Source organism: Eurosta solidaginis, chromosome 5 (assembly GCF_040869045.1).
Source record: "Eurosta solidaginis isolate ZX-2024a chromosome 5, ASM4086904v1, whole genome shotgun sequence".
NCBI lineage: Eukaryota > Metazoa > Arthropoda > Insecta > Diptera > Tephritidae > Eurosta > Eurosta solidaginis.
Window position 1 is genome coordinate 212,559,276 of NC_090323.1, and position 12,996 is coordinate 212,572,271.

Here is a 12,996-nt window from a genome sequence, read left to right on the forward strand (position 1 = left end):
TGCTATTTATTAATGATATCTGTACCACTATAAAATATTCCAAAATCTTAATGTATGCTGATGATGTAAAACTTTTTAGGTCTTATGCGTCTATCGAAGAACGTCCCTTACTTCAAGCGGATTTAAACTACCTAGTTACTTGGTGCAACGTAAATTCAATGCCGCTGAACCTCAATAAATGCAAATTCATGTGCCTATCTCGAAGATCTTTGCCAGCAGCCTCTTACGTAATTAATAATTTTCGTCTTCTATCAGTAAACTATTTTGAGGACTTGGGAGTCACGATAGATGCTAAACTTAGTTTCAACCTTCATATTAATGCTACTGTCAATAAGGCTAGAGGTCTTCTTTCATACGTGAAACGGTGGTCCAAAGAATTTAGTGACCCTTATGTAACTAAAGCCCTTTTCATCACCTTAGTTAGACCGATACTAGAATACGGATCAATAGTCTGGAATCCACAATATCGAGTTCATGCAGATAGACTTGAATCAATACAAAAGCAATTTCTACTTTTCTCTTTAAGGAATTTTCAGTGGGACTCTGCGTATAATCTTCCACCTTATACTAGTCGGTTAAAGCTTATCAATCTTCCAACTCTTGCAAGTCGTAGAGAAATGCCAGGCGTTATATTTATGGCTAAACTCCTGAATGGACTGATTTCTAGTCCAATTCTTTTGAACGAAGTAAATTTCAACGTCCCATCACGGGTGTCAAGACATTACAAACCTCTTCTTTTGAGGCAGTGTAGAACTAATTTCGAATTAAATGAATCTTTTCGGTGTTTGTGTCATGATTTTAACACTCATTCTAATTCATTCGATATAACGAATTCACTTTTTACCATAAAGAAAACTGTCTTATCCTATCTTAACTCTTAACAAAAAAAAAAAAAAAATCAAATAAATTAAAAATGTTCACTTATTTAACAATGTAGTATATATATGTATAATTTCTATGTAATTTCTAACTGTTATGTATAGTACTCAGCTGATGATTTTTATTCTGTAGCTGAGCAGTTTTAGATCTCGACGCTTAACAAACCTCCGCCTATCAACAACTCGGCAATAACAAATCCGTGCGTCATGCGGATGCGCCCCTCGCGCCGGTCGGGCGGGCTTTGGATGGTTTAATCCGTTGGGTATTATTATTATTATTATTATTATTATTATTATTATTATTAATGTAGCCTACAAGACACAAACACTAAACACCAACCACTGACAAAATACTGAGGATATATCTAAAACAAATGGTGTCACAATAAGCTCTGAACTCTTACCTTATATATTTTTACAAAAATTATCCACAATATCCTCAACAACTATTTTTTTTTTTTGATATTATTTATATTTAGCACTTCCACAGGATACGAAATTTTCCACTTCACTGACAATAGGGGGACTCATGAAAGCATATAAACTTATAAGGTGTAAAATTATATCCATTTACACACGCTGTTATATGAACGCACCTAGTAATACTATTGATAAACTTGAATGTTTATCAGCTGTATTATTGCCGAACAAAATGAATATGCTAGTAAATTTATACAAATTGTGTAAATGATTTTTCATACAAAATTTGACAGCTCGTTTACGCACTAGATAAATTTATACGTTTACACACTTTATAAGGCATTTATACGGTTACATGAGTCCCCCTAATATCACTTACTCTGAAAAGGCTAACGGTACTTTATGAGCAAGCACATGTTTCGTAGAAAGAATGAAACGTAGACTACAGTCTACAATGCTTAGCAAAACGAAAAAATAGTTGCTGCGTGAATTTACGAAGGTTGCCTGTGGTCTACAGTATGTTACAGAGGGTTAATGCAAAGTACACCAGGTGGCGGTCTAAATAGGCCCAGGGAAGAAAAATGCTTCGTAAAGTTCATGAGTAACCAAATGGTTTGAAAGTACTAGTCTACTAGAAAGTACGCCCTATGGCTTTAACATTACGTGGTCCAATATGCAGGATGTTTTTCTTAGGCGTCTCGGTATTTTTTGTAGTAACGGTATGCACCAACTGTTTGGCTAAGTCTTTTGATCGCCGTTAGAGTGCAGCAGCGCTGAAACTCTGCAGACTTCTGATCCTATTTTACTTGCTTTATTTTAATTAAAGGACAATATTTTCTTCTCCTTGTTGTTGTTGGTGTTGTTGTTGTATTAACGATAAAGGCACTCCCCGAAGGCTTTGAGGAGTGTTATCGATGTTGATGGTCCTTTGCTGGATATAGATCCGGTACGTTCCGGTAACAAAGCACCATTAAGGTACTAGCCCGACCCTTTCCGGAACGATTTATATGACCACATTAAACCTTCAAGGCCATCCCTCCCTCCCCACCCCCTAGTTCCATGAGGAGCTTGGGGTCGCCAGAGCCTCGTCTGTTGATGAAACAGGATTCGCCGCGGGTAGGTGGGGTTGACAATTGTGTTGGAGAAGCTATATATTGTGCTGGCAACCCCTTTGGGAGGGTTGCGCTACACAACCCCTTAAATGCTTCTCCTTCGCTGCAATTGCTGTGTTATGCTGATGACATTGCTATCATCGGCCTGAACACCCGCCCGTAAGTTCTGCTTACTCCAAATTGGAAAAAGAAGCGGTAAAGATGGGTTTGATGGCGAAAACCGAAGAAAATTTAATAATGAGATGTACGAATTTTACGCAGACATCAGCATGGTCCAGCGCATTAAAACACAGCGGCTACGCTATGTTAAGCGAATGAAAGATGACACTCCGGCTGAGAAAGCGTGTGACCAATTGGCGCCAGTTGGCAGAGCAAAAAAGCGACTGTCGCGACTGTCCCGCTTTGTTGGACGACCATTACCATTTAAACGGTTAAGCGCGAATTTAGTAAGTAAGGATACTCACTCGAGCTGATTCGTCTTTCAGTCCTGGATATTATTGATTGCGCCATCTGTCCCTTGCGGTGATTATCACAGGTCAGACACTGTCGCCTTCGCTAAGAAAACGAATTCATTATATACAGATACAAGAAAAAACCCAACTCTGCCAAATTTCGCATATCTTCCGTATCAGAGTCTATCTAGCACAGGGCATACTACAAAACTTCGAAACAGATAAATTAATCTTTTATTTATCTTAACTTTATCTTAACTCCAACAAGAAACATTCTGGTTAAGACTTTAAGTTTTCACACAGGCACGATCTGAGCGAGAGATGAAGATGTTGAACGTAAATTATCGCTGTTACTCGAATACAAAAGACTAGTTTATAAACTAACTAAAGATAATCATATATATTATTTCTAATTGCTGTTTTTATGTACGGGTTCCTTTTTCGCTCCTATTTGGAATCGAAATCTATGAATAAAGTTTTGGCTGTAAAGATGGAGATTCGGGCTATTAGCGAGCTTTGGGCAATTTTGTGCGTAGAGTTTTTATTTAGCTATATTTTATTAAAATAATTTGTTAGAAATAAACGATTGTGATCACACAAAGAAATCTATTTGTACTATAGCACTATTGTGAATATTTTCACTGCATTACTGGTAGTTGCTATCATACGCTAGAGGGCAGCGCAAGTTTAATTGATTGATAGAACAGCTGACTTCTGTTGATATTTGATAAGAGACTTTTATATTGGTTTGCGCAAGATGCGCATGGGTCCGGCTCGTTTATATAAAAAGCATACTTTAAATTAAGAGTTGAACTGTTTTATTTATTGATATTTTGGTGCATATTTTTCGTACACTTGGATGTAGTGCGCCTTGGCATCCTCGCTGGACATGCCAGTCTTTTCCTTCCATGAGTTCCACAGCGATTTCCTAATCGGATCCTCTGGTTCGTCCGTATTACAATCACCGACAGTTGCTTGCTTGTAGTAACCATAGAATTCCAAGAACTCCTCTTGGGTGGGTTTCTTGGCGAAGCTGCGAGCTTTCTCAACGATTTCTTCGAACTGAAATGAAAGTGAAAGTACACCCTTGGTTCTTAACAGCGCAAGCTTGGCTTCGTGTTTTCATTTGGGACTTACTGTGACCATATTGGCTAGCAATTATTTGTTAGGTGCAACGAAAGCTGTAATGACATTGGCACTGCTTGCTAAATGTTTGTTGCCAGCACTTTTATAGAAAAATGATATTTGAAAAATAAAAAGTGAAATTCACTTTTGTAATCCATTTTTGCCCATGTTAACAATGCAATGCTTTTATTGTGGTAAAATCTTATCTAATAGAATACATATGTGACAAATCAGGTACCGTAAATAAGAGTTAAGCGGTTATGACCGTCCAACAAGGCGCGCCAGTCTCTTCTTCGCTGGGTTATCCGGCACCAATTGGTCACGCCAAGAGAATTTAAATCGTTTGGCACCTGGTCTTTGCAGCGGAGTGGGGCCACCCTCTTTCACTGCTTCCATAGGCTGGTTCCGATAAAAAAAAACTTTCTTAGCCGGCACGTCATCTTTTCGCATAACATGCACTAGTCAGCGTAGACGCTGTGTTTTAATTCGGTGGACTATATTCATGTCTGCGTAAAGCTTGTACAGCTCATCATTAAATCTTCTTCGGTACTCGCCGTCGCCAGCGCGTAGATATCCGTAAATCTTTCGAAGAACTTTTCTGATGAACACTCACAGAGCCGCTTCATCTGATGTCATGATCCATGCTTCTGCACCATATAGCAGGACGGCTACGATAAGGGACTAGTAGAGCATGATTTTCTTTTGCCGAGAGAGGTCTTTACTTTTCAATTGCCTACCTAGTCCAAAGTAGCATTTATTGGCAAGAGTGATTCTTCCCTGGATTTCAGAGCTGATGTTGTTGTTAGTATTAATGCTAGTTCCCAAATAAACGAAGTTTTTTACGATTTCGAAATTATGGCTGCCAACAGTAGCGTGGTTTCCAAGGCGCATATGCGTTGACTCTTTGCTCCATGACAGCAGGTACTTCGTTTTGTCCTCATTCACCATCAAACCCATCTTTACAGCTACTTTTTCCAGTTTGGAGTAAGACGAACTTACGGCGCGGGTGCTCAGGCCGATGATATCAATATTAGCATTCGCAAGTAGTTGCACGCCTTTATATTTAGTTCCAGAACGGTTAAGCTCTGCAGCTTGTATTATCCTCTCCAGCATCAAATTAAAGAAATCACTCGATAGGGGGTCAACCCTGTCTGCAACTTCATTTAGTTTCGAACAGCTCGGAGAGGTCCTTCCCAATACTGATGGTGCTGATGGTGTTGCTCAACGTCATTTTGCACAGTCGCATAAGTTTCGCTTGGAAACCAAATTCAGACATAGCGGCAAATGGGCAGCTCCTTTTCGTGCTGTCGAAGGCGGCTTTAAAATCGACGAAGAGGTGATGTATGTAATGTATATGGCTTATTGTGAAAGTCTGTTCGATGGATGCAGCCGTACTGAGAAGGTCAAATCAACCGATTCACGGTGGGCTTAAATCCTTCGGACAATATACTCAACAGGACCTTATATGCGGGCGTTATTTCTACCATTTGTTTTTCAGTGGTCACCGGTAACCAATTTTTTCCTCGGCAGCGATACACAGTGCTTAAGCGACATGCTCCCACTGCTCCTGCATTCCATCGTGATGACTTGTACTATCAGAGAAAAGGTGTGAGAGTCGAGTTTCGAAATTATTGACAGTCTGTTGGGATTGCAGCCTTTCGACTACTTTGGTGCGCTTTCCCCAAAGAAAAGTTTCTCAAATATTACCCCAATAAAAGACGTACTCCTGTACCAAATTCCAAGCAAATCCCACTATAAATAAGATTTATTGGAATAGGTTGGTCCCTGGTTTGGAGGATATAGTACGAATCGCTATAGGGCAATCATAGGACATTGGAAAGAAACTCACCAAACACATGAGTAAGTTCGGCTTGCAATCGAGTGGCACCTGACGGTTCTGTGATCGTTCGTCGGAGACGGCGGAATATATCCTCTTAGAATCCGATGCAATCTCAATACCTAGGGCTAAGTTTTTGGGCTCGCCATGGCTAGGGCACTGCCACAAGCCATGGGAACTACTAGGCTTCATGAGGGAAGTCGGCTTCGATGAGGTGATGTGAGGGAGATGAGGGCAGAATAGACCAACAGTTGCAATGCAATCCTCAACAACTATCTATCTACGGTCCCTGATTAATTTTTGTTCTATTCTTATCTACATATTTTTGCTTATAATTTTAGCAATCAGTTTGGCCAAAAAATTCGATTAGGTTTCTACTATGCAAAATTCGACCTTTGAGCCTCGCAGTAAAAAACTGAATACAGAAATGCAACTATTAATAAAGTATTTCTTTTAGGCATATGTATGTATACTCTGGTCTTTACGGGCGAGGATGAAAAAAGGGCAAGCACGCTAATATCTGCGGAGTTCGGAACCACCTTTCTCCTACTCCATTGATGATGTTCATGAAACTCCAAAAAATTGGAAAGATCCATGATAACAGCACCTCATTGTCGACTTCAAAGCAGTTTTGGACGAACGAAATGAAAGGTTTGCTACAAGCATTTTTTTTTTTATTTTTAATTTAAGTACCTGGCAAAACTTATTTGGCAAACCATAGAATTGGAAAGGACTTCGACGAGTCACTTGAAACCAAACAAAGCTTCAGCCAATACGACAATCTATTGTCAGTGAATATGAAAAGGTCTAAAATTTAGTTGGTTGGTGGAGGAAACGAACGAGCACGTTTTGTACTCGTGTCCCTTGCATGTCAGACTAAGACTCCATACATTAGGAGAAATACAGCTGTCAGGCCCAGAAGCAGCAAGCAAGTCTTATAGATCCAAAAAGCTTCTAGTTTTTGTCAATAGAACGGAAAGTTCAAACTAACTTAACCTAAGAAAATTAGGCTTAACAATAAGATATCCACCCATGTATTCAACTTCGGTGCTTACTGAAAGGTCACCCTTTTAACTCCGTTCTTGTTCAATAGACGAATGGTACTACCTGAAGCACCAGTCAGTACAATGGTGAAGACAAAGCCCTGTGATTGGTTTGGCTTGGGATAAGACTTTTCATCAAACTCTTTCTTCACCCTGATATGTATCATTCCTAACTTAATGAATTGAAAAAGTGCGATTAGTGTGAGATGAATCCGTGGTGAGTCGCAATGGAATATGCGACTATAGCCAGTGTTGATCTCCTTATATGCCATGGATTGATCCCTTTTGTTTGAGCATGTCGTACGGAGAGACCAATTGTATCTGTTTATACCTGAACGGGTAGTGTCACACGGGTCCTTATTATACCCCTACTGGTACTGTCGGACAGATCCTTTGTCGACTATACTTTATCATCTTACGAGTACTATACGACACGTCCTGTTGGTACTCCTACGGGTGCTGTCGGACAGATCCTCTGCGTACCCCTACGGGCACATACATTTCAAACTGACTAATCGGGACCAAAAGGGACTAATCGTACGATTTTTGCAGGGTATATGCAAAGTAAGCACATGAACTGCATTGATTGCATGTGTGTATGCATGAATGTGTATCTATAACAGATCTTATAAAAGTTTACTGTTACTGCAATTTATTAAAATAATATAGCATACATTTAGGCACTTTAATTGCATGACGATCAAAGCACACTCATATCCGTGGAGTATGTGGATCTCATTTAAAAATTTGCTTCCGATTGTGGCATGGCGATCACAGCGGCGATCAATGGCTTTGCTTGGCGTGCTTTTAGCAACATAACACGTATTTGTGAATTGTCAGGTGTTAGTGTGTGTGGTGGTAGTTTATCGATTGGATCCAATACTGCAATAACCTCGAAATCGATTTTTAATGGAACACCCGGCAATATGCTGGGTAGCTGTAAGAGTAATAAATTAGCAACAACAAAAATTTACAAAATGTCGGTAACATTTACCTTGGCCAATGATTTGGCTATAGTGTAGTGACGACGATCAGCATGCAAGAGAACCGTTAAATTCGAAGCCATTTTGTAGCTCGACATGTTCTGTATAGTTAAGTAGAGTCGAAACTCTGGGCCAACGCCGCACACTTCTGCCGATAATTTTACAGGCGCGTGTGTAATATCACCAGATATAGTGCTTTCCGATGAGTTGATGGCATCGACAGTGGCACGTGCTGCCACATAACGTAAACGCCAGAGCTCAGCTTGAAATGCGCCGTAGGTTGCTGTTTGTTGACAAAAAATAAACATAATGTTGTATTAATTATGACTTAAAAATTAGTTCGAAAATGAAATAACAGTTGCAAGTTCGGGATAGGGAAGCCCCTGTGGGAGTTCTGTATGATTTTTTTTGTTTATGAAGCCTCTCATATCAAGCCTAAATTAGATGCTGTTATCTTCTGATTGTAAGATACTAAGTCGCTATTACACGAACTTGTTCTATCTTCCCAACAAAATTTCATCGCAAGCTTTCCACACTCCTCCATGTCAGTTTCATTTTTTCTTGTTTCTAAAGAGAGCCTCTCTTCTCCTTTTGAGTGACTATTTCCGCGAATCACACTTCGACGCACCCTTTCCCAGCAGTCCTTCTCTTCGAAGACATTACTATTTGTTCTTTTGAGCTTGGTGAATGCTTGCGGCTACATCATCGATGTTATAGAATAAGCTTCCACTCAAGGCGAGTGGATAATTCATCAGCTGTCGGTGCACCTAGCCGATTTCATGCCTTGCTCGATTATCGCATTTCACATAGACAGATGTGTCCAAACCCGAATTACGGGATTGAAAAATAATAGCTTATCCAACCCAATTGCCAACCTCATCTACGCGTGGCGAATCCTGTTTATCGAGCAGACCAAGCTCGAAAGAGGGAGAGGGGGTTGGATGACCTAGATGGTTCACCGAGAAAGTCGAGCTAGTAGATGTTTTGCTACTGGATCAATATTCGGTAAAGGACTATGAACATAGATAAAACTTCCCAAAACATTCTATCGGCTCCCAGTCACAAAGAGAAACTGGCGCTGTCGTATAGTGCTGAAGCTTTGACTGCCATATCACATATCCGCTATTTCCTGTAAGTCATTCTTCTTTTATGGAACTTTGACAAGACTCCCCAAAACCTTCGGTGAGTCATCATTCATCAGGGTGAGCGTAAATAACCTTTTGGGGTTCCAAAGGTTATTTACGCGTGGACTAGACTGGTCACCAGTTACGAGGTATGTTTCGTCGAAGGCTGAGGTGGCACTCAGTCAATCCAGGTTATAGTATAAGACCCAGAACGTCTACTGAATAAAGAGGTGTTACGAGTTCGCGAACTGTCCATAAGAAGATATTGAGGAGTGAGAGAGCGGGGCGGACTGGGTTATCAGCACGACAAGTTAAGGGCGGGCTGTGCAGCGGATTGGGACCTAACAATAGAAGATGCGAGCGTCGATTATAACGAAAGGATAAGGACATTGGTGTATATTTTCGGGTAATGTCTGATCTTCCAGGGGTAGCCAACAGTAAATGCTTTGTCTGGCAAGATGGTCTCCTGAAAAGAGAACTGCAAGTACTCGAGATGTACTAGTCCACTCACTTAATACTCGCACCTCCATATTTACTCGTTATGTTGAAGGTGCCATCAGATGAAGCGGCTCTGGGACTGTTCGATAGAAAAGTTCTTCGAAAGATATGGACCTCTACGCGTTGGCGATGGCGAGTACCGAAGTTCAGCGAATCAAAACGCAGCGGCTGCGTGTTGTGCGACTCAAAGATGTCGCTACGGCTAAGAAAGTGTTTCTATCGGAACCCGCATATGGAAGCAGAGGAAGAGGGCGGCCCCCACTGCGCTGGAAGGACCACGTGGAAAACGATTTCAGCTCCCCTTAACGGTTGACGTTTAAACGGTTAAGCGCCAATTAAGTAAGTAAGTTGAAGGTGCCCGTGGAAGCGGTGCTCCCAGGCCTAACTCCCTCCCCAATCTCACCTTAACAAGGAAGCCTGAAAGGCAAACGTTCTGTCATACATATATGCAAGGAAAGAGGCTGCCTAGATTCTTTACTGTTCGTTCGAAGAATTAAATATGAAGCTTAATTTCTTTCCCATAAATTATTGTTTCTCCCGTTTATGTGATTCCCAAAGCTATGGGTCCCTATAACTTGGGCTTATTTCTTGCTGTTGCTGGAGAAAGAAACTTTGTTTGCTCACTTAGCACTGGCGTACGGTTATAAAAAAGAGTTTGGTTGTCCTTAGATCACAGGGCGTCGGGAGAAGCTATTATGATTTTTTGTTTTAGTAAGGACAATGACATTCTCCGACGGTTTTGGGGAGTGTTATCGATGATGAATCATTTTTTATAGTCCTATCCGGCGTGTGGACCCTGTACTACCATATTAAGGTAAGATGCGACTGTCTCAAAAACGATAAATATGACCATGATAAACACTCTAGCCTTATTTCATAATGAACACGGAACCGCCCGAGCGTCTACTGCCAAATATTTCAACATTGTCGGAAAAAATCATCCTCGTCTACGTTTCTAGTTGCTGTTTATGTAGGCTTTTAAGATGCCTCATAACTTCGACGGCAGCACCGTCCTTTTCTAGTTTATTAAAAATCCAACACCTGTCAAGAAATTTGCTTAGTGCGAGATGTATTGAATGCAATGAGTCCTTCCACATCGATAAGGTACATTTCCACCTTACTTACCTTTCGCATTTTGTTTTTCCCTGGCCGCCTGCTCGACAAATATTGAGCTTTTCTTTGACTTTTCCAAAATACTTTCAACCTTGATTTTCTTATCGAGGTTTTCCTTAAGCGCCATCAATTCATTCGGATCAAAGCCTGCAGTCCTTCTTAATATCTTCACAAAAATTTCACCATCAACACTAACCATATTCAAAACATAATCTTCATGTCCGGTATGTCCAAAGCACATAGCTCCGATTGTGGATACCATGTGAAACTCATTGACTAAAAAGCGTTGCAAATAGAGTTGGACCAAACCACCTTCTAGGGCTACACAACAGAGTGTCAATCCCAAATGTGGTAGTGAAATGGGTATCATACAAACAGGAAGTGATGCGAGTTTATTCACATATAATTGTTTGCCCTTTTTTGAATAGCAAACAAGACGACAATCCATAGCGCATACCGTTATCGTTTGATCCACCGGCAGTAGCATTAATCCAGTAAATGGATGTGAAATTTTAAATATTTCTTGCCCCTCCTTAATCGATTTGCGTAACAAGTAAACGCCGCCATAACGCGTAGCTATTACAATACAAAAATCAGTTTCAAATGTGCCATGTACTGCCATCATTGAGGGTACAGTTTCGTAGGCACAGGTCTTTGCTTGATAAATTAAACCAAAACTTTGTGGTTCTAAGACGTATATATCACCGTTATCGGTGGCGACAACAAGATGTGACGGTGGATTAGCATCGCTGGAGATACGCTGCAGGCAACTGAGAGCAACAATATTTGCATGATGCATTACCGTTGCATCGGTATATTTGATGATGAAGTCCTAAAATTATGCAGTTTATGTGCTGATATGTTATAAAAATGTATCAAATTATTATTGAGAAAATATCGATTTCTTATCGAAAAGTTATCGAAGATTTATAGAGAAGTTATTGATTATTTATCTAAAAATCAAAAAGAAGTCAAAAAGCGATCGATGTGATATCGAGAATTTATCGATTTATTATTAAAAATTTATGAATTTGTTACCAAAGTTATCGAAAAGTTATCAATTTATTATTAAGAATTTATGAATTTGTTACCAAAGTTATCGAAAAGTTATCGATTTATTATTAAAGCTAGTTTACTTTTTATTGGAAAGTTATCGGTGTATTATCAAAAAGCTATCGTTTTCAAAAAGTTACCGATTTGTTATCGGAGTGTTACCAATTTTCTATAGGCGTACTATCGATTTTTAATCGAAAAGTAATCCATTTGTTTCAAATTTGTTATCTAAAAGTTATCGATTTAATGTCGGTAAGTTATCGATTTCTTAAACGAGTGTTACCAATTTTTTCTAGGCGTGTTATCGGTTTCTTAGCGACAACTCATCGGCTATAAAAAATTGATGCAACATCTGTAGTATGCTGATAAGAAACCAATTAGAAGCCGAGTATCCAACGATAACAAACCGATCGAGAAGTTATATATTTGATCGATATTTTATCGAAAACTTTTCGATATATTATTCAAAAGTTTTCGATTTGCTATCGAAAAGTTATCGGTTTGTTATAGGAGTGTTACCAATTTGTTATCGGCCTGTTATCGATTTTTTTATGGAAAATTAAACCATTCTATTCAGATTTATTATCTTAAAGCTATCGATTTAATATCGGAAAGTTATCGATTTCTTAACGGAGTGTTACCAATTTATTCTAGGCTTGTTATCAATTTGTTATCGACTAATCATTGGTTAAATCTGTAATAAGCTGATAACAAACCGATAACTCGCTTTTATCTATCTTTGTTCATCGAACTTCACGAGCTTTTTACCTTAAGCTCTCCTCCTTTTTCAAGTTACCACTTACGTTTTGTTCTTCTTGCGGCAGTTGTATAAGTTTTTGCGATTTTCTCGACAACTTGGGACGTGCAATGGTCTTTAGCTCTTCGACTAATGCTGGCTGTTGCTCCACGCGCACTGTAGCTAATTTACGCCAAAGATCGCCTTCTAACTCTTCAGCCTCCAGGCCAGGCACTGTGTATTTGTAATATGGTTTCAAATTTCGATAGAATAACACCGACTCGGATATGGCCACTGCAATGACTGAAAAATACATTGACATAAACCTCGGATATGTATGTATGTATGTATGTATGTTAGTAGGGATGTACGATATTAGTTGATACCGAAATTTCGGGGTTGAAAAGTTACTGTTTTTGAATATCGCATTTAGTCTAAAAATGTTAGAAACACCCCTCTTGTTCGAACATATAATATAATATATTATGCCCTCTTCACTTCACAATACCTCGTCTACGGTGCGGTATTAGCTTCGATCAGCCGAAAATTTGTAATCTCCTTTTCACTATGACATGGCATACGTGGAGAATGTGCTCTGTAGTTTCAGCCGCATTATCGCAAA

At 39.6% G+C, this 12,996-nt stretch overlaps 2 protein-coding genes across 6 annotated transcripts in view; both read right to left on the reverse strand.

Moving 5' to 3' along the window:
* Positions 1-3,657: 3,657 nt before the first annotated feature.
* On the reverse strand, positions 3,658-4,085 carry Acbp6 (Acyl-CoA binding protein 6). Its single transcript, XM_067756696.1, has 2 exons — positions 4,000-4,085; positions 3,658-3,924 (listed from the first exon to the last, which is right to left on the reverse strand). The coding sequence occupies exons 1-2, from the start codon at positions 4,006-4,008 to the stop codon at positions 3,685-3,687; spliced, it is 249 nt and encodes an 82-aa protein (XP_067612797.1). The 5' UTR covers positions 4,009-4,085; the 3' UTR covers positions 3,658-3,684.
* Positions 4,086-7,556: 3,471 nt separating this feature from the next.
* Positions 7,557-12,996, reverse strand: part of BBS1 (Bardet-Biedl syndrome 1) — a 272,737-nt gene continuing 267,297 nt past the window's right edge. For all 5 annotated transcript variants that reach the window (XM_067788092.1, XM_067788094.1, XM_067788093.1 and 2 more), the window contains exons 2-5: positions 12,442-12,677; positions 10,598-11,417; positions 7,862-8,133; positions 7,557-7,804 (exon numbers count right to left, since the gene is read on the reverse strand). In XM_067788092.1, the coding sequence (XP_067644193.1) occupies positions 7,607-7,804; positions 7,862-8,133; positions 10,598-11,417; positions 12,442-12,677 (1,526 nt within the window). In that variant the 3' untranslated portion in view covers positions 7,557-7,606. The remainder of the gene's footprint in view (positions 7,805-7,861; positions 8,134-10,597; positions 11,418-12,441; positions 12,678-12,996) is intronic.